The sequence below is a fragment of the Protopterus annectens genome, chromosome 11.part0 (genome assembly GCF_019279795.1).
Source record: "Protopterus annectens isolate FY-2018-M chromosome 11.part0, PAN1.0, whole genome shotgun sequence".
In the NCBI taxonomy this organism is placed as follows: Eukaryota; Metazoa; Chordata; order Ceratodontiformes; family Protopteridae; genus Protopterus; species Protopterus annectens.
Window position 1 is genome coordinate 1,381,293,548 of NC_056745.1, and position 24,216 is coordinate 1,381,317,763.

The window sequence follows — 24,216 nt, forward strand, 5'->3', positions numbered from 1 at the left end:
GAGTTGTAGTTGGATACACTTTTCTAGGAGTTTTGAGATGGGAGATAGGATAGCGATGGGACGGAAATTGGTGGTATTGTTACCACCTTTATGTAAGGGTATGATAAAAGCCTTTTTCCATATTTGGGGTACTATGCTTTCTTGGATAGAGCGGTTGATTAGAATACTAATGGGGTAGGCAATGGCTTCTGCAGCTATGCTAAGAAAGTATGAAGGGACGTTATCTGGGGCATTAGAGCATGGCTTCAGTTTCTGAAGGAATTTTTTTATGGTAGATGTGGTTATGGGTTTAAATGAGAAAGGAGAGGAAGGGGAAGAGAGGGCATTAGAGGATGTTGATGGAGAGGGAAGAGTGTAGTAGTAAGAGTGGAGGTAAAAGTGTTAGTAGGGGAAGGCGAGGGTGAAGTGGAGGGAGTGGTGTTAGAATGTTGGTTAGTTTGGAAATAGTTAATGAAAGAGTTAAATTGTGTGGCCAAATCTATCTGCAGCATTGGGGTCAGGGCTCTGGTTGTCTATTTTGCCAGGATTGATAAGGGTAGAGATTCCTTTCCAGAATTTCTGAGGGTTAGTTTTATTGCTGTTTTGGAGTATGGCGAAGTAATTTTGTCGGTCTGTGATGATGAGCTTTTTTACTTTATTTCTAAGTAATCTGTATTCGTTTTGAGTTATGGGGGACCTATTTTTCTTATAGTGCCCAGACTTTATCTCTGTGTCGCATGATAGCTAGTGTATTTTTGGTTAGCCAGGGGGCAGTTTTGATTTTTATTCTTAGTCTGTAAAGGAGCATGGTGGTTTAGAAGGGTTAAGAAGGTTGAGTTGAAGTGGGCAACAGCATTATCTAGAGGTAGAGTTTTTAGAATGTTCCAGTTTATTGCTTTTAGGGAGTCAGTAAAGGCTATAGAATTGAAGTTTTTTTTGGTTGTGAGTAGTAATGTAATTGGTGTAGAAGTGAAGGCAAGTCTATATGTGAATGTGGGTAGGTGGTCACTAAGAGGGTCTGGAAGTATACCACTGTCGGAGAAATGAGGGTGAGACTAAAATCCAGTCTAAAATGCTACCACTGGTGAAGTTTTTTGAGGGGTGGGTTGTGGAGTTAATTAGCTGTGAAGTTATAAAGGTTGATAAGTGGGTTTGTGGGAGACTGAATGGAGGACCAATTAATATTCATGTCTCCCAGGATTATTGTTTCATTACTAATGGTGGAGAGCCAGGAGAGGATGTCCTCGAGTGTAGCAATATTGTCACCAGGGGGGATGTAGAGAGAGGCTATACATATGTGCTTGTGTATGTTAATCTGGAATAGTGCTAGGAGTAGTTCGGCATTATTGAAGTGGGGAATAGGTTTGTTATATGGAGTAACTGATAAGGAGGATGAGTATAGGAGAGCTACTCCACCCCCTTTTTTACAGGCTCTCTTTTCTTATGATTGAATAGTTGGGTGGTATTTCAGAGTCTCTCTTATATGGGGTTTTAACCAAGTTTCAGAGATGGATAGGATATCAGGTTTATTGTGTCTAAGCCAGGCATGAAGGTTTGGGTTTTCACTGAAGGAGATTCTTTGATTCCTTCATATCTGCTTCCTTCTGCTGACTACGTAATTGTTCTGTTGGGGGAAGCCTGTATGGCTGGAGTTCAGCATGGCCAAAAGCACCCCAGAATAATTGACCACCTAAGGACCGACCTTACTGGTGAAGAGGACTCATTTGTGACATCAGCCACTAAAGAATGAACAGTCCAGCAGGTCACCTTCCTAAAAAGGAGTGTAGGATTAGATTGCATGGGGAAGTGCTTATACTTGGCACATTCATCCTTCAAAAGCTGAACTACCTGACATGTAATTAGAATCCAGTGACCTACCTGAACAGTGGCTAGGAAGAGAAAGTGGTCACATCTGATGCTTTCATACAGCTTTAGTCTTGGGCGACTATGTTGACAATTTCCAGCCTCTTCATGAGGTTATTACATAATTCTGCATCGCAGGCACAAGCATAACCATGTGATGCTACACTTGCCTCCACTTAAGCAACTTTGTGGGCAATTTTAAGGTGCCCTTGCTGATGCCCTTAATTTGATCTTCCTCCTTTTGGACCAAAGGTCAAAAACTTCTGCCCCCTCCCCCCAAAGTTCCTTTTTTGGGAATCTAATGCCCTCTGGTTTAAAAAAGAAATGGCACTTTCCATTCACTGCCACCTTCAAGCATGGGCAGATGAGGTCCCTTTATGTGGCACTGCCCCCTAAGTAGAGGACTTCTGTAAAACCAGGGCTGCAGACTTCCATCCATTTGGAAGCAACATCTTCATCAGTGAATGGTTGCCTGACTTCTACTCTTGAAGTACTCGAGGCAGACAATGTCTTCACCTAAACTTGTGTGTGGCCATCACATGGGATTTGTGTGTAAACAGCAATATTCAGGCCTGGCTTCCCTTCCCAATAGTCCCGAAAAGTATCAGTCTCTCCTCGACATATCTCCCTACCTAAAAAGGATAGAGTGAAGATTGTGCTGCTATTCCAGAAGAGCAATCCAAAAGGTGCCAGCAGACTAGATCGTCTAGTCTAGTCAAGATTCCTTTTTATTCCCAAGACCTTAGGCCCGTTAATTCCAGAATTGACCCAAGTGAGTTTGTTAAAAAAATTCTGGATGGTCATGGTGAAAGTCATTTCTGTCCCTACAGAAAAGGGATTGGATAGGCTCGATTGACCTCAAGATGCTATCCTCGAGAGGCTACATTTGCTTCTGGCTAGGAGCGCAAGTTACCATCAATTCCAGGCTTTGCCTTTTGGTGAACCCATGCTCCCTGCATGTGTTCACAAAATGCATGTTGGTTATTGCAGCCCACATGAGGTTGAGAGATATTTGCATCTACCCATTCCTGGAAAATTGGTTCCTAGTTGCCACACTAAATCAGTTATTTGCTTCCCTGGTCTGTCCTTTAGGTACGTCTGTCGGCATAGAACCACTGCAAAGCTTGTTTAATTAAGATGCCATCTGGACATAATCCCGCATTGCCAAAATTCAGAAGAAAAACTTAAAACTGTAATTACAAGACGTTTCGCACCAAACCCAACGGCTTCTGTTATTTTAAAGGACCTCTGTCCAGTGGGAGGCTTCCATTCTGGCAAGGTTTTACACAGGGATGCCACAGTGTACCTTGTGTGTGTGTGGTTCAGTCACTAGATTCTTTGAGCTGACTCGCAACTTTTTACCAGTGTACACTGCAAAACTTTTCACTCTTCCTCTTTCTAAAGACCATGGTGACCATGGATGTCTACTGTGGGGTGGGGGTGTTTCAAAAGGAAAATAATTCGACAGGTGGACGCAGCAAGAGGCCAGTTTTCACACCAGTTTCCTGGAGAATCTGAGCAGTTCTGTGATCATTGCACACCTTTTAGGACTGCTTTGTGTGATTTCTGTAAACACTGACATGTTCTGTTACATCAGCTAGCAGGGAGGAGCCCCATCTCATCCCTAATGCTAGGAAGCCATGAATGTGGCAGGGGCTGATGCCTTTATGGTACTTTCTAGTGGCAATGCACATTCTGGAACAGGACAGCTATTAGCCTGAGGTGTGTATTGCTTCGAGTGGCTCTTGACATTTGTGGCACAAATTTTGCCATTGTGACCAGCGTTGCTGTGACCTGTCCACAACCACCACCAAATGCTGCTGATAACTTTCCCCCCAGGGACAGTCAAAGGGATGCTGTAGTCTTCCCTTGAACTGCATTGCTCTTGTAGTTCAGTTATGGATGGAAATTCAACTTGCACGTAAAGGGTGATCCATATTATATTTTCAGTGGTGAAAGATTTTGTATGCTAACTTTACAAGACCAAGTAGAAAGTTTTCATTTTGGGTTTGCCAACAGGGATTGCATCCCTTCTCTGCCCCAGTTCCCACAGTACTGCAGTTTTTCATCTGACTCTGGATCCAACTACTCTGCTAGCAAAGTCCACTTAGCTGCCATATCTTTCACCAGAGCTTCCATTCCTAATCCTAAAAGCACAAAAAGCTTGCAAGATCTTTTTCAAAGAAATCTTTTAAGATCTCCCAGTAAATACCCCACTCCTCCAAGGTACCTCTGTTTTGTTTTGGAAGCATTAACTCCTTTTTAAACTGGCTTCATCCCATTTGAAATGCCTATACTGGAAGATGCTGCTCCTGGTGGCTATTACCTTGGCCAGACTTGTCAGAATTGTATGCACTTTTCTCCAAACCTCCATATTTGGCTTTAAGGAGAGGGGTTCTCTTGGGCATAACTCTTGGCTAAAGGTTGCCTCAGAATTCTCTCAAGCCATTCATTTTCCTATCTTTTCTTTTGCAATATTCTGACGGGAGTATTTGATATGCTACATAGATATTCACAGGCAACTGCATTTCTACTTGCATATTACTAAAACATTTTCGAAAGTACAATCAGCTGCTAGTCTCTTCCACATTCTCTGTGTTGGGACAGATGTCCAGTCATTGTCCAGATGGCTATCTCTAACCTCCAAATATCAATTAATAGAACTGTACTGGCTAAACCTAAGTCTCATTCTACAAGATTCCTTGCAACTTCTACAGCTTTCTTAAGTTCAATAGGTGACATCTGTGCAACAGTAATATGGTCTAGGTTATACCATTCCCAAACTAAAACAGCTGAGGTCTTTGAGACAAGAATGTCCATGGGCATCCTGTTACGATTTCACCCAGGAAGACTGGTAGCTGGGGATTCTGTCCTGTTAATCAAAGTGGACTGCCTGGTTAGACAACCTTGCCCTTCATCCTCCTCCAAATTATCATTTTTCCAGCGTCATACAGGCCTAGTAGACCTAAACCTGAAGTCTGTCCCTTAATTTTCACTCCATTCTTCATGCTTCAAGGTCTGTTTGGTTATAGGCTGCTAACAGAGGTTATAAGGAGACTGGTGTATGTTGGGTGTAGTGGAGTATGAAAGCTAAAGTCTGCTGTGTGGGCTCCACCTTGACATCCCATGTCTACTGTTGTGGTAAGTACATAGCTTTTGCTTTAATGCATACCTTAAGGAAAAAGGCTGTTAAGATACAACGCAACACACTCATACTAGGTGACTTCAGCTACCCCCTTCAGCTGGGAAAACTACTCTGGCACAAATGCAATGGCCCAACGCTTCCTGGAATTAGTTTCAATGCCCTGGACCAGCTCATTCTTATCCCCACTAGAGGAAGCAACATCCTTAACCTGGTTATTGCTAACATGGGCAACCGTTGCTCTACACCAATAGTAAATTTCTCTGTGGTTAGATCTGACCACAGACTAATCACTATGGAAATCCACATCTTATCCACAACCCCCACAAAGGTATCCACCATGAAAAACTTCTCCACAGCTGACTTTGGACTCCTAAAAACAGATGGTTAACTTCACGGCACCTGTGCCAATGGAAAATAACTACAAAGCTTTCTACAGTTTTATATCAAGAATGTCCATGGCAATACCCAGATTTGCTTAGTTACCTCACAATGCTACCTGCTATACTGAGCCAACAGATATTGCCAACAATATCACTGGCTGTGTTCTACATGAATTACAAAGTGAACTAGCACCACATCTGTGCTCTGTTCACTCACAGCCTCACATCGGGCTTTGTCCCTACCAAATGACGCACTGCTACAGTCATTCTTCAGAAAAGAGCTACTACAGAACCTGGAAATTAACGCCCCATTAGCCCGATTGGTCTGATATGTAGGCTCTGGAGTGCATCATCATGGACCTAATTAACAAGGATATAGGGAATCTCCAAACTCTAGAGCCCACACAATCTCTTGTTTTTGTGAAAGGTAGATCATGTCTACTCAATCTAGTTGAGTGAGTCAGTCACCAGAGCAGTGGATGAAGGTAAGGCAGTTCATACAGCCTACCTCACTCTGGCCAAAGCCTTTGATACCATTCCTCACTCGGGAATTATTGATACTCTGCAAACTAGGCATCAACCCTTATATAGTTAGGTGGGTTGCAAATTGGCTCTCAGAACCCACTGTGAAAATAGTGAACTCCAAGTCAGACTGCTGACCAGTCACGTGTGGAGTCCCACAGGGATCGGTCCTGGGCCCTCCTGTTTGGCATCTACTTTTCAGAAGTGCAGGCCAACATGGAGGGACTGTGGCAGACCAAATTCAGGCTACTGGAAGCTGGGAGCCATTATTAATTCCCCAAGTGATGCAGACATCTTACAGAAAGCCCTCACTGAGACCAATGACTGGTATCAAAACCATGGCCTTAAGCTTAATGCCAAAAAATGCGTCATCCCCTTTGGGAAGAACATAGTTCCACCAAATTATCACATCAATGGGAGCTCACTGAACACTGAAGGTGTTGGAGATCTGGGGACACAGGTTGACACCAATCTCTCCTTCAGCCACTACATTGCCACTGTGGTCAAAGTCCTATGTAGCATGTCATTACCAAGGGTTTTGCATCCAAGAAGAAAATGTAATCATTTCTCTCTACTCTTCCCTCATTAGACCAGAGTATAATGCCCCATTTGGCATGTACCTCACTAGATACCTGCAACAGCTGGAGAGGTCACAAAAGTACCTCACAAAGCAGATCCTAGGTCTTAAACATGTCCTACATGGACAGACTCAAAAAAAAAAAAAAAAAAAAACAGCTATTCTCTCTCGTATAGTCTACCAAGAGGCAATCTCTGCTTGACTTGCAAAGCCATGTCTGACCCAGCTCTGTTAGAAATGCTATGTCTAAAGCAATCCCAATCCTTCTGCACCGCATGCTCCAGAGAGACTTCAACCTCGTTACCACAATCAACAGAACATGCTGGAGGGACAGGTTCATAACAGACTACCCATGCTCTGGAATACACTTCCCATACATGTCAACAGCACCTCACTGGCCCTCTTCAAGAGAAATCCTTGAGTGGATGGGAAATGGAAAGTTCACCCCGGGGATCACTCCAGTGGCTCTACTTGAGAGGCACTGGGAACCAACGACTGGCGGCACAATGCCAGGGCACTTCTATGGGCTAGGCTTGTAAAAAGCCCCAGCGCCATTAGCCTAGTACACACCTATGAACCTATACAAAAAGCATATGCTAATATTGAGACTTTGACCTGGGATGATTAGAAATGGCTTACAAAACAAAAAGTAAAGTTAGAGAAGCATGAGGAAAATATGGAATGGGGGTTGCTGTGGGAGAGAGGAAGAGTTGGGTGTGCTTGCTAAGGGCAGAAGTTTAATGTGGGGCAGAGGATTGTGGGGAAGTGAGACTATCAAATTGAATGGTGGGTGGACCAGTACAGGACCTTTTAGTAATAACCTGGGCCAGACAAAATTTAACTACACAAAGCAGCAATAGAGAAGTGGCTGTATAGCAGGGAAAATGTACAAAATGTTACAAGGTATTAAAAGATACCACACTAGGGAAATGCATTTAAATCTTTAATGTAAATTATTACACAGTTACAACTTGCTTGTATGCAAACACATTTGCTTACATCAAATACAGGTAAATACCTTGGAAGTGTTTTTTCTAAAAAAAAAAAAAAAAAAAAAAAAACATTTTTGTCTGACTTATGTGATTTAATAATCTTACATTTATATAAATAAAAACAAACCATATTGACTTAATTTTAGTTGCAAACCTACATCCCTTCTAATTTATCCAGTCATCAACAGTCAAACTTGACACTAGCTCACTCAAATCCTGCCTTTTAAATCTCATTCTTCCTCTGCATGAACTGTATGTAATTTGTTCCTACCCTTTTCTAAAGATCCCGATTCCAGTTTTCTCTGTTACTATATTCACTACCTCTAAAGTTGGATTAGACAAATTTCCATTTTTTTAGTAACTGATTTTTTTGGCAGCCACTATAACAAGGCCATACCATGTCCAGGCAATTTTGATTCTGTATCATAGCTGAAAAATTATTTCCTTAGTTGCACAAATTTTCTCGCACAGTATCTTTGACAGAGCAGTCTGCAGGGAAACTTTACAGTCTGTCAACTCATTACACTCAATGTATTCCCAGCTACGTCTTTCTACCCCATCACCTCCAACATTTGCTGTCTACCTGGGAAAAAATTCTTTGGAGTCTACTTGGGGTATAAAAATACCTATGTAGCACTTCCAAGCAAAGATCCTAAATCATCTAGACTTTGCTGCATATTTGGGAAACCTACATGTATCTCTTGTTTTTATGAATTGCTTATACAGTCACTCTTCCTAGTCCTTTCTAACCTCCTCTGATTCTTATAGCTATGTAATATTTTGTATGGTCTAATTTGGAGGAAAGGTGTTAAGGGGAGCATGACCGTTTACATAATCAAAGGAAAACAAAGGGCACACTGTCCTAGGACTATGCTGAATTTAGTGAAGTTTGTGAAAATTATTAGAGGCATGCCCTAAACACAATCTCATGGGGGCTTAGTGTTGCTGGGTAACTTGTGCTTAAGGTGAGAAAGTGGGTTGCCTTGGTTGAGTAGTGATACTTAAATTTAAACACTCATTTGAATAATCATTTACAACTTTCTAGAGCAATGTACATGCTTTTGGAATTTGAAAAATTCCATAGAAAACTGGTATTGAAGAGCTTCTAGAAACTACATATGTTTAGGTAAGCAATGTTTAGGTAAACTCTGGAAAGTTAAGGTTTGTTCAAAGTAAGTTAAGTCATGTAACAGAGTAAAATGTATATTTTTGTAAAAGGGCTGGAAATGCTGGGAGAATGATGAGCTTCAAGAACTTATCCGAAGTGCTCTTCAATCTTCCAGTATGCTCAGAGTTGCTTATTTACTTCAATCCTTTTTTTTTTTCTCCTTGTAGTTTGGCTTTAAGAAATGGAAGAGCCATGTGACAGAAAGGCCTTGGGAAGACCGTTCACAGATTGTCAAGGAACTCTGCTCTGAACTGAACATGGTTAAAACTCCTCTAGGTAACTATGTATTGCATACAGAATCATGTTTTACTATGGAGAGGAGGGAAAACCTGCTTACCTGTATTTCATTGCATATTGCATTGCATTTGTACTGGAGAGTTTCCCTTTCATCATTTTGCCTTTGTGGCATCTCTTTGAATTAGTTGACCTGAGTGTCATATGTTTGTCACATTTTCAACAAGTCTTTATTGCACAATGTCTGTGTGCTAGTTTTATTTTCTACTACTGAATAAAAAGGTGGCTGTGACCTACTTTTCTGTAAATTGATACTGGCAAGGTAACTACAAGAATTAAATGAATATTTGAGAAGAGCCTAGTGAGTTCAGTCTGCAAAGTGGCTAGTTCTTTTGGCTTTGCAGATGCAGCCTAGTGGACTAGTCCCATAATCTGCTAGGATGTGCTCATAGGTGAGAACTAGGTAATCAGTCTGCAGACCATTACAGCCTAGCCAAAAAAAACCTACTCTTAAAACTTCTCTCCAGCCTCAAGGGAGGGTAAGACAACATAGACCAGGGGAGAATTTAAGGCTGCCCATCCGGTTATCTAACCTTACTATGAAGGTTGCTACTTTGCTTGATGTGTCGTCGTTTGTTCCAGAGTTAAGGGATACATTGGGATTTGAATCTCGTGCCAACTTGTCTCTGCTGCTGATTTAGTTCCTTAAACTCATTACCTACAAGGGAGCCGTGGAAGTTTGTACTGCAACTTCAAATGGACGGAGCCTAAAGTTTTTGATGTAATCAAATTGTCCTCATTTCAAGCCAATGTTCACGTCTCTGGAACCATAGGGGTTGATGGTATAAATGGCAAACTCTTCAGCACAGACTTTTTGTAGTGGTAGTGTTCCTTGGGTTCTAGATCTTTAAAGTGGATTTTAAGTCGCAGTAAACATAACTGTAATACTTAGATTCACAGGAGAGTACTAGGCTAATGGCTCAAAAGCTGTTACATGCCTAAACATTTTTACACCATGTTCTATCCCTAGGTGAAAGATAAGGGTCAGCAAGTGGGGTTTTGACTATTTACAAACTGCCTCTGTCCATAAGGGATGTGGGCACCACCCCAGGAGTGAGTTTGCGATTTCTCATCCACCTGTCCAGATTGAGCTTGATGTCCGAGAAGGGCTCTGCTTCATATGAATAGTAAGCCTATTCCAGAGGAGGGGCAATCTCTGGGGCACCTCTTTCTTTCTCTCTCTAGCATTGTCTAATGTCAGGGATCTGGTTTAAATCTTTGGAATGGGGTAACCCTTGTGCAATTTTGCGAATGTGACATTTCAGTCAGGACTGGGTCAGAGACTGCATTGTAGATCAGACACAGACACAGATGACTTCTCAGTAATCAGGAAACTGAATGCAGTGATGGGGCTTTTAATTGGTTCACATATGGTTGGTTATACCCTGTATTTCTTTGAGAAATCTAAGGACTCTCCAGCTGTTGCAGACGCCTAGCAAGGTACAAGCCAAAGAGTGCATTATCTATTATCGGTCTGAGGGCTGAATACACTGGTATAATATCCTTGGATATGGATGCCATCCATTCTCATCCCCTTTTTCCCATTTTACACATGGGGGTCAGGGTGCTACTTCAACTGCCCTTAGCTTAAATCTGGATGCCATGGTTGCTGAGATATTGTAAACAACTTGCAATATCTCAGCAACCACTTAAGTTGCACACATTCTGTCAACATCATTTTGTTCACCCAGCTGAGAGCTTTCATATGAGGCTAAGCAATTCTGTTTACTTGGTTGCTGAGATTTAAAAAAAAAAACATGAAACTTGACAGATATTAAATTAACAATATTTGTATTTGACAGAGGTCAAATATCAATACAGTTTGTCATTGTGTAAGGTGAAATCTCTTACTATTTAGCATGGTTTTGGAATTAATGCAATTATGAACAAGCAATATTTGACTTGCAAAGGCTTCAGTAGGATACAACTCACTTGGAGACATCTGGTTGCAATGTGTTAAGGGTTTTTGAGGTACCATTTTCTGAAAAGGAATCTGTCAAATAGGGTTGGATCTTTCATGCCTCAAAAGGCTAGACACTGATCTCCATGGGGGGAGTCTGTAAATGATAGTACAGGGAATGGGCTGCCAGTGATTTTTGAGGCCACTGATCTTTACTTGTGAATCTCCGAGATCTGTCAAGTTGTGTGCCATGTTTAGTCAAGTGCATGCTAGAGTAAAGTGGAATTGAGACTACTTTGCATCTAGTGGAGATGGAAATGAGCATGGCCAAGATAAGGCTTGCGGAACTGCTGTGGAGAAACAATGGTCAAATAAGGAAGTGGTGCCTAGATACTTGTACAAGTGAAATTCAAAGCCTGCCACTGTACTTTACTACAGACTGCCAAAAAGTGACCTGAGCTGGGCATACAAGGCATCCTCTGACCTATTACTGATGGATTTACTGCACATCAAGTTAGATGTAAACAGAAATGCAAATTATAGGGATCTAATCCTACTCTTGTGTCAATGAAATGGTTTGGAAGAACAGGTACATATGGCAGAGGATGCTGCTGCTGTGGAGCAGACTCACCATCCATATAAAGGTTCATCCCTGTCCATATTCAAATGCAACTTAGATCTGTTTATGGGAAATAGAAATTTTACCCAAAGGCTGCCCCCCCCTGCACTACAAATAAAGGCAGCTCCTAAATGCTTTATCCTCTGCATGGGGCCCCTCAGTAACGGAGGTCATACCAGAATTTCCCATTGGGGGCAATATACAGTTATAGGTAAGGCTAATCTATAATCAAATGGGAGGTTTTCAGGCACCAAAAAGAAAACTGTCTAAGCTTAAAATGGCAATCAAGGGCAGTTAGCCTAGTACTTGCCTATGAACCTGTGAAACTACTTTTTGTTTACCAAAATGAACTCTGATACATTTTTATATTTAAGATCGTTGCCCTTGCACTAATTAACTTGGTTTGACCCATGTTGGAGCAACAGTCAGTTGAAATTGAAACGCCCAATTTAGTAGTCTGCAGACTTGGCCATAAGCAGGAAATGCTGGCCTGAAGGTTTGAGAAGTAGATGCTAAATATGAAAGGGCCCATAACTGAGCCTTGTGATTCTCTATTGATTTGTTTTGCTTTCACAAGTGACCCCTGCAACTATAACCACATGGGTTTTGGCAGACAAGGAGTTGGCTATCTACCGTACAATATTAGGATTTCTGTTCAGATTTAGACGTTTAATGCCTGCATGGGGAATAGTGTCAAAGGCCTTGGTTGGGTCTATGCATGCTGTATGTACTGCAACCATTTGCTGCTTTGTTTACGTTGGCAGTGAAAGTTAGAGGCATGATTTTCCTTTGACAAAGCCAAATTTGAGGGTACAGGTTTGACGTTTTAAATTCCTAGACTGAGGTGAGAGATGTGCTCCACAAAAATACAGGGCATAAACACAATATCCTAGGCAGATCACCTCAAAGCCCTATCTCTACTGTTTACTACATGCTGTGGTGATTTTTGCTATGCATACAAAGCGTTCTTGATCCCACATCTGCAAACCGCATCAGAAGTACTAGATCTAAAAATTTAAACTTTATGAATTAAGTAGGACATGGAGGAGCAGGTATGAATCTCAAAGAACCCCCATTCTGTGGAATGGGTTTTTCATCCATGTGAAGCAGAGCCCTTTTGTAACACTAAAGCACAACCTGGATCAGTGGATGGGAAATCAGAAATTCACCCCATATCTGACACCTGTCTTTGGCGAGAGGCAGCCATTAAATCATGGTGTAATATACACACCCCTTAGATAACCTCTAAAGTGCAATAACTTGAGATGTTTGGGTTGCATGACTAGGCTTATAAAGGAGTGTGGTCATTAGCCCAGTATACATCTGTGACTCTTATCTTTAAATTGGAGTCTAGTGAAACTGTTGGGTCATCAGCAGGGTCCATGGTTAGGCATTACAGTGCCTATTTTCCAGGCTTCAGGAATGTAACCAGTGCAGAGGCTTAGATTTAAAAAGTTTCAGTATGGGTACTGAAAGCCCATATCTGCACGGATAATCAGGCAACCTGGTATATTACTGGGGCCCATGGATGAAGTATGTGTTTTTGAGAGGTCAGAACTTGTTCTTTAGTAATTAAAGGGGTGGCTGGGATTGTGGAACCTGTGGAATAGATATGAAGAACTGTTGGTGGAATACAGTTTGCATTAAAGTTATCTAGAATATTAGCAATTTCCTTTGGATTAGAAAGTGCAGTAGTGTTGCGAACTCTCTGAACATTATCCTAAGAGCTAAAGGGTAAGGTGGTCCACACAGCCTATCTAGACCTTGCCAAGGCCTTTGACACCATCCCCGACTCTGGAATCATAGATAAACTTACTAAGTTGGGCATTAATCCCTATGTCACCCAATGGGTTGCTAAATGGCTTACTGATAGAACCCACACTGTAAAAGTAGCCGACTCCAAATCCAGCTCCAGACAAGTGACAAGTGGAGTACCTCAGGGTTCAGTCCTGGGGCCGCTCTTGTTTGGCATCTACTTCTCTGAAGTACAGGTCAACACTAAGGGACTCTGGCTAACAAAGTTTGCAGATGACTGCAAACTGGGAGCCATTATTGAATCCCCAAATGATGTGGATACTCTACAAAAGGGCCTTACAGAAACAGATGCTTGGTGCCAGAGCCATGGGCTCAAGCTCAGTGCCAAGAAATGTATTGTTATCCCCTTTGGGGGAAAAAACATGTATCCATGAATTATCATATAGGTGGCAGTACACTAAACACAAAGTGTGATGAGACTTAGGGACACAGGTGGACAGTGGTCTCACCTTCGATAACCACATCACCACAACAGTCAGGAAATCCTTCTATGTGGCACACCTCATCACTAAGGGCTTTTCATCCAGAAAAAAAGGTCATTGTCCCACTGTACTCATCCCTCATTAGACCCATTATAGAATACAACACCCCATTTGGTATGTACCTCTCAAGACATCTGCAACAACTGGAAAGGCCTCAGAAATACCTCACTAAAAGAATCACAGGCCTAAAGCAGATGCCCTACGCTGACAGTCTTAAACTCCAGCTATACTCTGTCACATATTGTCTACTCAGAGGCGATCTCTGCTTAACATACAAGGCCATGTCAAACCCAGAGCTGTTGGACATGCTACACTTAAAGAAATCCCAATCCCTCAGCTATACGCTCCAGGGATCTAAACCTTGTCATCACAATAAACAAAACATGTTGGAGGGATAGGTTCCTGACCCAGAGACTCCCCAGACTCTGGAATAGATTGCCCATACATGTCAAGCAGAGTGCCTCTTTGGACCTCTTCAAGAGGAACCTTGACGATTGGATGGGAGAAAGGAAATTCACCCCAGGGATCACGTCAGTCGCCCTGCTAGACAGGGGTCCAGGAAAGTAAATAATGTGGGAAGAAATAGCCAGGAAATTGTTATGGCTAGGCTTGTATAGGCCCTAGGGCTTATAGCCTAGTACCAACCTATGAAGAAATATTTTTAGTTGCTTTTGTTTTTTGTGGCCAAGTTCTTGGCTGGTTGTTTGCTTAAGTGTGCTCTTAAGGTAGGTAGAATGAGGTCTCTCTCATAAACTTTAAGCTGTTTTAATTTATTTACATGGGTATTCCTCCTCAGGGGTGGGTTTAAATTTCTCCTATTTGCATGGATAGGGACTGCCTTATCAATATAGCCAAGTGGTAGTGCAAGTCAGAGGTGTATGTAGCAGCTTTAGCGATGATATCCATTGAGTATTACAGCAGAATTTAAGTAACTGAGAAACTGAAGGTTTGCTTTTGAGAAGTTCGCACAGAGCTAATTACAGGGACGTACCAATCGTTTTAAAGGAAAATGTCACTAAATTAGTCTAATTTAACAAGGTATATTGTGTATGGAAATGGACATATTTGTGAGGAATAGATTAAGAATATTGGGGGCCCTAGTAGGATAGTTGACTATTTGTGAAAGAGCATTTAATGAGGAGGCTGGACATCCTATGTAGCCAGGAAGACTAGAAAGGCAGTGCAGCAAATCCACTTGGCTTGGGATGTAGTTATCTGCTCAAGAGGAGGACAGACTAGAAATTGTGTGGTAATTGTGGTGAGGAAGTGGTTTCTGAAGGCTCTCATCAGAATTAATGACAATCAGATTTCAGTTTAAGGAGGAGGGCAGTGTTCATAATCTCAGCCCATGTTCCATAGCAGAGATGTGATAGTGAGGAAAATGGTGCAGTTGCAAGACCTATTCGATAAAGCAAGACGACATGAGTTGGTGTTAAGTAATCTGAATGCACATGCCAGGACAGACGGAACATGATACGATACTGCCTGGGTCCACATGGGTGGGGTAATAAGAGCAGAGGAGAGGCCATTCTGGATTTGTCAGCTTGATAGGTGGCCAGCACATGGTTTGGGAGACTCAAAATCACATACAGGAGTGATCAACATACATCTCGGGTAGACTTCCTAGTAAAGAAAGGGCACTAATGTGGAATTGGCAATTGCAAAGTTATCACCAGCAAAACAGTTTGCCCACAGCATAAGCCGCTGTTTGCTACAGTCACCTGCAAGCAGTGGTCAGAGAAGGCTCCGAGGTCTCCAGACTAGGATGAAGACCTGGAAGTTCAATGGAAAGAAAGCAGAAAAGTTCAAGGAATTACTCTGGATTCTAACACATCAGAAAGAGGAGGACATGGGTAGAGTTGGACTGGCAGCACCTCAAAACAGCATATGTTAAGACTGTAGAACAGATATGCAACTGAGCCAGGTATGGAAATAAGGCACTGAAGGAAAACTGGTGGTGGAATGCAGAAGTCCAGGAAGTAATCGAAAGAAAGGAATGCAAGAAAGTGAGAGAAAAAAGACCAGACTGGGAACGAGTACTGGATCTGAGTAGTTTACTTCATTTGGTCTTCAGCCTGTGGGTTCCGGATCTGACACAGCTGCATTTTTCAGCTATAGATCCGTGCTCCAGACTCATCCCTTTGTATCCCTTCTCCCTTCAGATCTCGTTTGCCGCCATAGTGGTTGCAAGTGTGGTTTGAGCTCCAGCTAGTTGGTCATGTAAGTGAAAACTTTCTGATTTCTTCCTGTTTTCTTCCTTACATCTTTTCTTTTCTCTGTGTCAGACTAAAACAAAACCTCTTCCCTATCTAGTGTGTGTGCTTGGGCCTGTTTTTAGAATGGCAGAAGCCCTCAAGGCAGGTTTTAGGAAATGGAGAGTGCAGCCATAAGCTATCTCTGGTGGATGACCACACTGGTTTGCCTTAGTGTAGACCACATTAAAGTCCCCCTGTCCTATTTGTGCTGGCTTCAACCCCAGGGCACTTAAACGCAGGCAGGACAAACTGATTCTGAAGGGTTTGCTTCCCTATTCAGGGACTACAGTCCCTTTTTTCCCAGCTGGGTAGCAGTGGCTGCTGCATCTACATCTTCCCTGGCCTCAGGGAATCAAACTCCTACCAAGAGGTCCAGGGAAAGGGGATAAGACTAAGACTGAACATTCTCTCAAGTGGTCCCTTGCACCACCAAACGTTAGGCCTCCAACTAGGCCTGGGTCTCCTCATTTGCACTCACCCAGGTTCTCCCTTGAGCCCGCGGAGACTGTCTCCAGTTAGGTCTTCTCCCCACCTGTTTCAGTGGTGTCCTCCCACTCCACCCGGAGTGAAGCAGAGATGGGACAGGGTGATGCGGAGATTTATCCGCACTCTGATCTAGATGGGGCTCTTGCTGGTGCCCTCTCCCTCCAGAGGGGGCTCCTTGCAACCTTTTTTCCAACCAATAACTCCTCCTCCAAGGTGACCGGCGGTTTTGGAATTTTTGGATCAGAGGACCCTCTGGGTTGAGGGGTCAGCACCAAGAGTACCCATATACCTTGACACCGACTATTGCCTTGAGCTTGTCTGATGGGATCGGATCAGAGGCCACTGGGTCAGATCCAAGGGGGGGTACTCTCTGCTCTGAGCACTTTGGAGCAGAGCATTCCAGTCAGCATCTCTGCTCCTGGAGACTCTGCTCAGACTACTCTGTTGGGTCAGGGGGGACGGACCCCGCCAGTACATCCCAGGAGGTTCATTCCCCCTCAGAATTCAACGTGGTAGATAGGGTTCTCGTGGTATCTAGGCCTTTGACCATCTCATCCTTTGACTCTGTCCAGACCCCCTTGGCTGATTGTGGTTCTGACCATCTTGCCGTCTCAGGGACAGCTTGTGGTTGCTATTCCCCAGGAAGTTCTAGTGGAGCAACAAGAGGTTTGAGAGTCCTCAGTCCCCCTGAGGAGGAACCCTGCAAACGCAAGTGTAAGAGGAGGCACTTGGACTCACCTGCAGAGTACCTCGCAGAGGATACCGACTTGGATGAAAGGGAAGGTTCCCCAAGGTCACGCCCTGTGGTTGTCTCCTTTGGAGACATTATGGAGCTTTGCCAGAAGGGGTAGTTTTCAGCCCCTAAACTGACTTCAGACGAGTCTGTGTTCCTGGAGGCATTCAGCTTGGGCCCATCTACCTCCTGGGTGTCCCCTCTTGCTGATCCACTTGTTGATCTGAAACATCTAGGGCATGGAAGGAGCCGGACACCATAGAGCCCATTCCTAAACGTCCCGACAAAGTGTTCGGACCCCTGTCAGGACATATTGGAACAAGAGGTCCCTGGTAGTTGTGATGGTGGAGACCTCCACCAAGAAGGAGCACATTCAGAAGAGCTCCATGGTTCATCCCTCAGAATTGGGAGCGATGGACTGCTTTGGGAACGGAGTATATACTTAAGTGACCTTTTTGGTGAGGGCGCTGAACTATATGGCACGTCATTTGACTCCAGAGATCTGGTGAGAGAAATCACTGAGTCTACCCCAGAGTCCATCTGTGGGGGACAAAGATGTTCACCTGAATGGCCACTCTATAAAAGCGGTTGCTAACACAGCCATGTGACTGCTCTCTCATGCTACAGAGGGAGCTGAAAGGGTGGCCAGGCATCATGCCTGGCTCCGGTTGTCAACTTTGAGCCCTTCAAGGAGTCTTTCACCAATGCCCCCTATGATGGTTCTTCCCTCTTCAGGAAGTCTGTGAAAGACACTGGTCCAGAGCGAGAAGGACAGGAAGACAGTCTGCCATCTCGATCCACTTCTCATCTCCTCTAAGGTCCTTTCCCAGGAAACGAGGAACGAAGATGTGGTTCCAGAAGTCTCTGGTGTTTTCCCGGGACGCTTAGGATTCTCAGTCTCCCAGTGGCAGAGGGGGGTGAAAATGGACTCCCCCTGAGAAGCAGAGGGGGTCCTAGGAATTTTGGGTCCTGAGAACCTTTCTCTGAGTGACCTGGGGAGCAGCCCTGAAGGGTTGCCCTTCTGCTCATCTTGGGAGGCAGTGGGGGGGTTGTCTGTCACTACCCCCGAAGGCATGGGAGTACATTACAGCATATCACTGGGTGTTTCGAATCGTATCCGGAAGATTTCATTCCATTCAAAGAATATCCCTGTCCAAAAGGCTCCTCCCAGACATCCCTCCTGCACAATGGGAGGAGGCATCAGTAGAAATAGGAAAGCTGCTGAAGAAACGAGTCATCCAACTGGTCCCACCAGACCAGTCCAGATCTGGTGTTTACTCATGTTCTTTTTAGTGCTAAAGAAAATGGGGGACCTCAGACCAGTCTTGGATCTGCCTACATTGAACCTGTCAGTAGCAAAGACGAAATTCTGGATAGTCACTCTTCAATCTATCTTGCCTTTTCTGCAGGCTAAAGACTGAATGTGCTTGATCAAGCTCCAGTATGTATACTACCATGTCAAAATGGACAGGTGCTCCCAGAGGTTTTTGCTTCCAGCTTGGAGCCAATCAATACCAGTTCAGAGCTCTTCCCTGTGGTCTCACCACAGCCCCCAGGGTGTTTACCAAGGTGATGGGGGTTGTAGCGGCTCACCTGAGGCTCCAGGCTCTTCAGCTCTTTCCGTACCTAGATGAATGGCGCTCTGCTTCCTCTTCAGAGCATCTATTGTGCCAGGACAGGGATTACTTCATTTGGTTAGTGACGAATCTGGGCATTAACCATCAATCTGAACAAATCTTCTCTAACACCGGTCCAGATTCTGGATTTTTTGGGGCACATTTGGACACACTTCAAATGAGGGATGTTGTGTTCTATCTCGCCTTCATTCTTGATGGTTGGGTCCGGAGCCACCATCCATTCCGACTCGGCCATATACTAAAGCTCGAGCTCACTGACTCAAAGCTACACTATATCCCATGATGTCAAGCGGCTGTTCCCCAGATCTGGTTTGCCACTTGCAGCTTCAGGATTTATCTTCGCTGGCTCAGGCTAAGTGACTTTATTTCATTGTGGTTGTTAGTAATTTTTCCTATCTGCTTATTCCCTTTAAGTGATGTAATTACCACCTTTTCAGCAAGTCTCCTATATCCCCGTTTATTGACTTGACTTTATTTGGCACTGCCCAGAGGAATCAGTTTGAAAATTTCCTCTCCCCCCTTTTCCTCTTCCAGTTTCGCCATTAGAACAGTTGGAGTGCATCGTTTAAGTTAGAGACCTTCCTCTAACATTTTTAAACTTTTTTCTAACTTCCCTACACCTGTCATATATATATAGGCTTTCACTATCCTTGTAAAGTGGTGTTACCAAAATAGTTTTCTTGACTTTAGTACCTTTTCTTTAGTTAGGCTGTCTAAAGCACTTAAACAGTTGGGATATTAAGTGCGACTTGTGCACACAGAAAATCTGTCACACCAGCTGTGTACTCTCGGCACCGTCCACCTGCAGGATTCCTGTTCGATCTGTCATGGTTTTAGTTCCAGGGTCCTGCAGGAAGGGAAAAAAACTTATTCTTAGGGGTTTATTGAAGGGACCTTGTGTTACAGTTGAAGGCAGTCAGGCTTCAAAAACAGTGGACAAAACTCCAAAGACTACTTCGGCTCTGGGCTTGGAGTTGGAGACACGACCAACCTATTTCTTCGGAACTGATACCTAGCGGTTCCAACAGAAATCTACTCCTGCTCCACCTGCATCTTTGGAGCTGTCAAGTAGTAAAAAGAGCAAGTCGGTCATTGGAACTGATTCGGTCGGTGCCAGTCTCCCTTGCTTCAATCTGTGGCTGGTAGCCATAAGTCTTGTCATTCCTTTCTGAGCCTTTCTGATGTGGACATGGTGGTGAGAAAGTTGCTTCGTACACTGGCCTTTGCTAAAATTCTGCCCAGCCCAGAAGGTCGTGGAGCTGACTCCAATAGTGTCTTTATCCTCTTCCTCCTCCGATTCAGTTGAGTTCAGAGCCAGAGTGCCTGGAAGTCCTTGTGGTGGAACCTTTGGTGCCGACGTCCGCTCCGACCACTTCGATGCCCTCTTCTGTCGAATGGTCTGGGATTCAAAACTCCGTCTGCTCTGGGGGGTAGAGTAGGACCCTTGTCGGATCAGACTCTTCCACTTGGAGCTTCAGCGCAGGCCAGTTCAGCGCCCACATCTGCCTCTGAGGCCTCATTCTTGGTTCGGGGAAGATCTGACTCCTTGGACCGGGAGTCTCTCTTGGCTCCAGATTGGGGTGCCTTTGAGGTGATGAGTGTGCTGTTCTCTGAGACTGCTCCACCCTCAGCTACAGCTACTCCCCCCCCCTTCAGGGCCCATTGTCAACCTCTACATCAGTCCTCCAACCCCTGCATAGAGAACCAATGCCCCAGGATGCCCTAATGGGCAAAGCTCTCTCTCCAAAACATCTCCAACATCCCCCGACCCCCAAAGAGGTCCCTCTGAAGAGAGCATGTAAGAAGAAACAGACGACCCCCCCCTCCCCCCTCCCCAGAGTCTGTCATGTCTAATACAGACTTACAGGAATCTGAAAGGTCCCCACGGTCACCCTCTGTCTCCTTTTCAGACATCTTGGAGATCCTGAAACAGAGGTGGCTAGAAAGCCCTTTCCCCTTCTGAGGATGTTGGTATACCTGGAGGCATTTGGTTCTTGACCCTCCACCTCGTGGGTGTCTCTGCCTTTTGACCAGCTGCTGGGTGTGGTCAGTCAGAAGGCATGAGGCTCTCTAGTCTGGAGCCAGTTCTGAGGAGGCCAAATTTATCCCAGCCCCAGAGGACAAACCGTTTCTAATAGGAGTTCCAGTAGATGCTGTGGTGGTGGCCACTAAGAAGGAACTTGCTGAAACGTTTGCGTCTGTCCACTCAGCGAATAAGGAATCTTGTACGATGGACAGATACGGGAAGCACATGTTTTCTTCAGCCTTTACCCTTGGGTCACTGAACTACCCATCCCATTTTACTTGCTTGCAGAAGAATCTCAAGAAGTTAGGAGATACCCTACAAGGTGCTATAGCTCAGGGGTTGTCTGACAACTCTGCTTGTGACCTTAATCTCCATTACTGTGTCATCCATGTGTCTCATTTCCTATGCAGCTGATTGAGTAGAGCAGCAGGTACAGGAATAGCTCTGAGGAGACATTCCTGGATGCAGGTTTGATTTCTCATTAGATGTCTTCTGAGCCAAGAGCCACGGAGCAGTGTCTTGGATCCAGGGCCTCTCTGGATCAGAGGCGCTCGGTACCACCTAAGATTAAGCCAGCCTCTGATCCAACCAGTTCTTTGGATCAGTCTGCTGTGTTGGGCCTTTGGATCCAACAAGTTTGTTGATCTGATTATAGTCTTGGAGGAGGTTGTTCCCTTCTACCTCTATACAGAGGTCCCAGTCAGCTCTGACACTTCAGACCTGTTCCCCACCTCATGGCAGTAGGTCAGTGAGATCTCCCTCCAAGTCTACCTACTCCTCTTCATCCTTTTAGATCTTCTAGAAGTCTCTTGCCCTCCGACATGGGACGATGAGCTTCCTCAAGGCTTAAATAGAGATGGGGCTCATGGCTTCTCCTGCCCAACTGGCTAGGGGAACCTTGCCCCTTCCAGTTTCATGCTGTTCTCATCCAACCTTGGTGGCTTTGGATCTCAGGGACTGGGATGTTTGGGGGTGAGATTCTGATGAGGCAGAGTATTCCCCCTTTCTCTACTCCAGGGTCCCTGGCTTATTCTGCACCCCCCCCCCCGAGTGGGGTGAGCCCCATCCAGGAGCTGTCAACACCAGCTCTGCAGAGGGGTGAGATTTGGTATAGTCTTCTTGAACTGGTCCCCTCCCTTTGGCACTTGAGCCTTCGATAGCTCTGGACAGGTGTAGTCGGTGTCGCGGGGCTGTTTCCAGTTGCGCTGCTGCTCTCCGGGGGACATCTCTGGATGGGGTTGGGGGGCTGTCTCTAGGCAGTGAACTTTGTGTGGTAGAGGACCTTCTCCAGGTCTGGAGCTTCCTCTGCTTGCACCTCCATGTCCCTCCCTGCCTCTCTACTTCGGCTGGCGAGACCTCCATCCTGTCCCATGGTTGGCCCTCCCAACTGTGCCTTTAGGGGGTTTCCTCCCCTTTGGGAGTCCCTCTCTCTTCAAAGTCCTCTCTGGATCACCCAGCAGAGGAGGTTCATCTTAAGAGAAACTGCAAGAGGAGGCACTGCGCCTCCCCCCCGTTGGGTCCCTCACAAAGGATAAGGACCTCTAAGGAGGAGATGGGTCCACCACATCTCTGCCAGACCGTTTCCTTTGGAGACATCCTTGAGCTTATGAAACAAAAGGGTGGATGGTCTTCCCAACCCCTATCTTCTGAGGAGTCCGTATTCCTGAAAGCCTTCAAGACTGGCCTGTCTGCCTCCGGGGTGCCCCCCATATGAGTTAGTGGATCTGATCACCAGCAGGGCCTGGAAGGAGATGGACACAGAGCCTGTTCCAAAAAGGGCTGACAAGAGTCCTGCAGACCATTCTTTCTAGAGCAAAGGAGCTCCAGTCAATGCCATTGTGGTTGCTGCTGCCACAAAAAAGGAGCTAGCAGAGCTCCATGGTCCATTCCCCTGAACATGGAGTCCCGGGCAATGCTGTTTTGGGAAGCGGGTGTATGCCTCAGATACTTTTTGGGCTGAGCGTGACAAATCTGGCGCATTTTCAGTCTGCAAAGGGATATTTTCAAAGATCTTTCCACTTCCCTTAGAGTTGTTGCTGGCAGAGGACCTCAAGGTGTTTCCCAAGCTATCCATTCAGACTTCCCTTGCAAATTCCACATGAGGTTGACTTCCATTGCAGTGGAAGCCACCTTTCAGGCAGCTGGCACAGGCATTGCTTTGAGATGACATGCCTGGTTGCGTTTTTGGGTTCATGGAACGCTTCAAGGATTCCTTTACTAATGCCCCTTTGGTTCCACTCTCTTTGGACCTTCCATGAAGAAAACTTTAACCTGCAGAGAGCAGGAAAAGAAGACTGTCTGCAGTCGAGATCAAGCTTTCTGCTCCCCAGAGCTCCTTCTCCAAGACCCAAAGAGGAACTAGTAAGATGTGGTTCCATAAGTCACAATCTCCCTTTCAGGACTCTGCTGATTGAATCCTCTCCCAGAGGCAGGGGGAGAGGTTTCAATGGACGACGCTGTTCTCGAGGCAGGGGGGTCTGCAAAATCGGGGCTCCAGGTAACCTTTTTCATAGTAGCCCTATCAGCAGTTCTGAAGCATTGCCTGAATGCTCTGCCCTTGGCAGTTGATGGGTAGAATTTCCCTACACTCACAAGCTTGGACGGACATCACTTCGATCAGTGGGTGTTATCATTTCCAGGGGCTATTTCATTCCCTTTTTCAGAACCCTCTCCAGTTAAGGCATAATCTCCCAGACGCTCTACCCATTCAAAGGGAGTTGGCCTTCAAAGCTCAACTTCTAAAAAGAGTAATCCAAGAGATCCCGGCAAGACAGAGGATCCATCGCTTACACTCGCTTCTTTTTAGTGCCAAAAAAGACAGGGGACCTACATCCCATTCTGGATCTCTGAGCTCAGTCTTTCAGTGAAGAAATCAAAGTTCCGGAAGGTCACTGCTCAGTCCATTCTTGCACTCATGTGCAAGGGTGATTTGCTTGGGCTCTGTGGATCTCCAGGATGCTTACTATCGCTAGACGGGCGTTTAAGGAGACCTCTTTGCTTCTGGCTGGGAGCCGATCATTACCAGTTCAGAGCCCTACCCTTTGGTCTCGCCACAGCCCCCGGGTGTTAACCAAATGTTTGGCAGTGGCAGCAGCTCCAACTGCAGGGGTTCCAGGTTTTTCCATACCTAGACCTTTGTCTCCTCATCGACTGCAGGCTGGTCAATGTGTTCTCCCTTTTCTGTCAGTTGGGGATAAGTCAACCTTGTGGAATCCAACCTGATCCCCCTCTCAACATTTGGCATTTATAGGAGTTCAGTTAGACTCCATTTCAGAGATTGCAGCTTTACCCTTGTGCAGAATTCAGCTGATATGGGAGCAGGTCACTCAGATTTTATAGCTGT

The 24,216-nt window shown here is 45.0% G+C and overlaps 1 protein-coding gene across 1 annotated transcript in view; it reads left to right on the forward strand.

Moving 5' to 3' along the window:
- Positions 1 to 24,216, forward strand: part of LOC122815078 (putative cation exchanger C521.04c) — a 1,300,764-nt gene that overhangs the window by 544,350 nt on the left and 732,198 nt on the right. Inside the window, exon 4 of the mRNA XM_044087322.1 lies at positions 8,794 to 8,902. Coding sequence (XP_043943257.1) covers positions 8,794 to 8,902 — 109 coding nt within the window. The remainder of the gene's footprint in view (positions 1 to 8,793; positions 8,903 to 24,216) is intronic.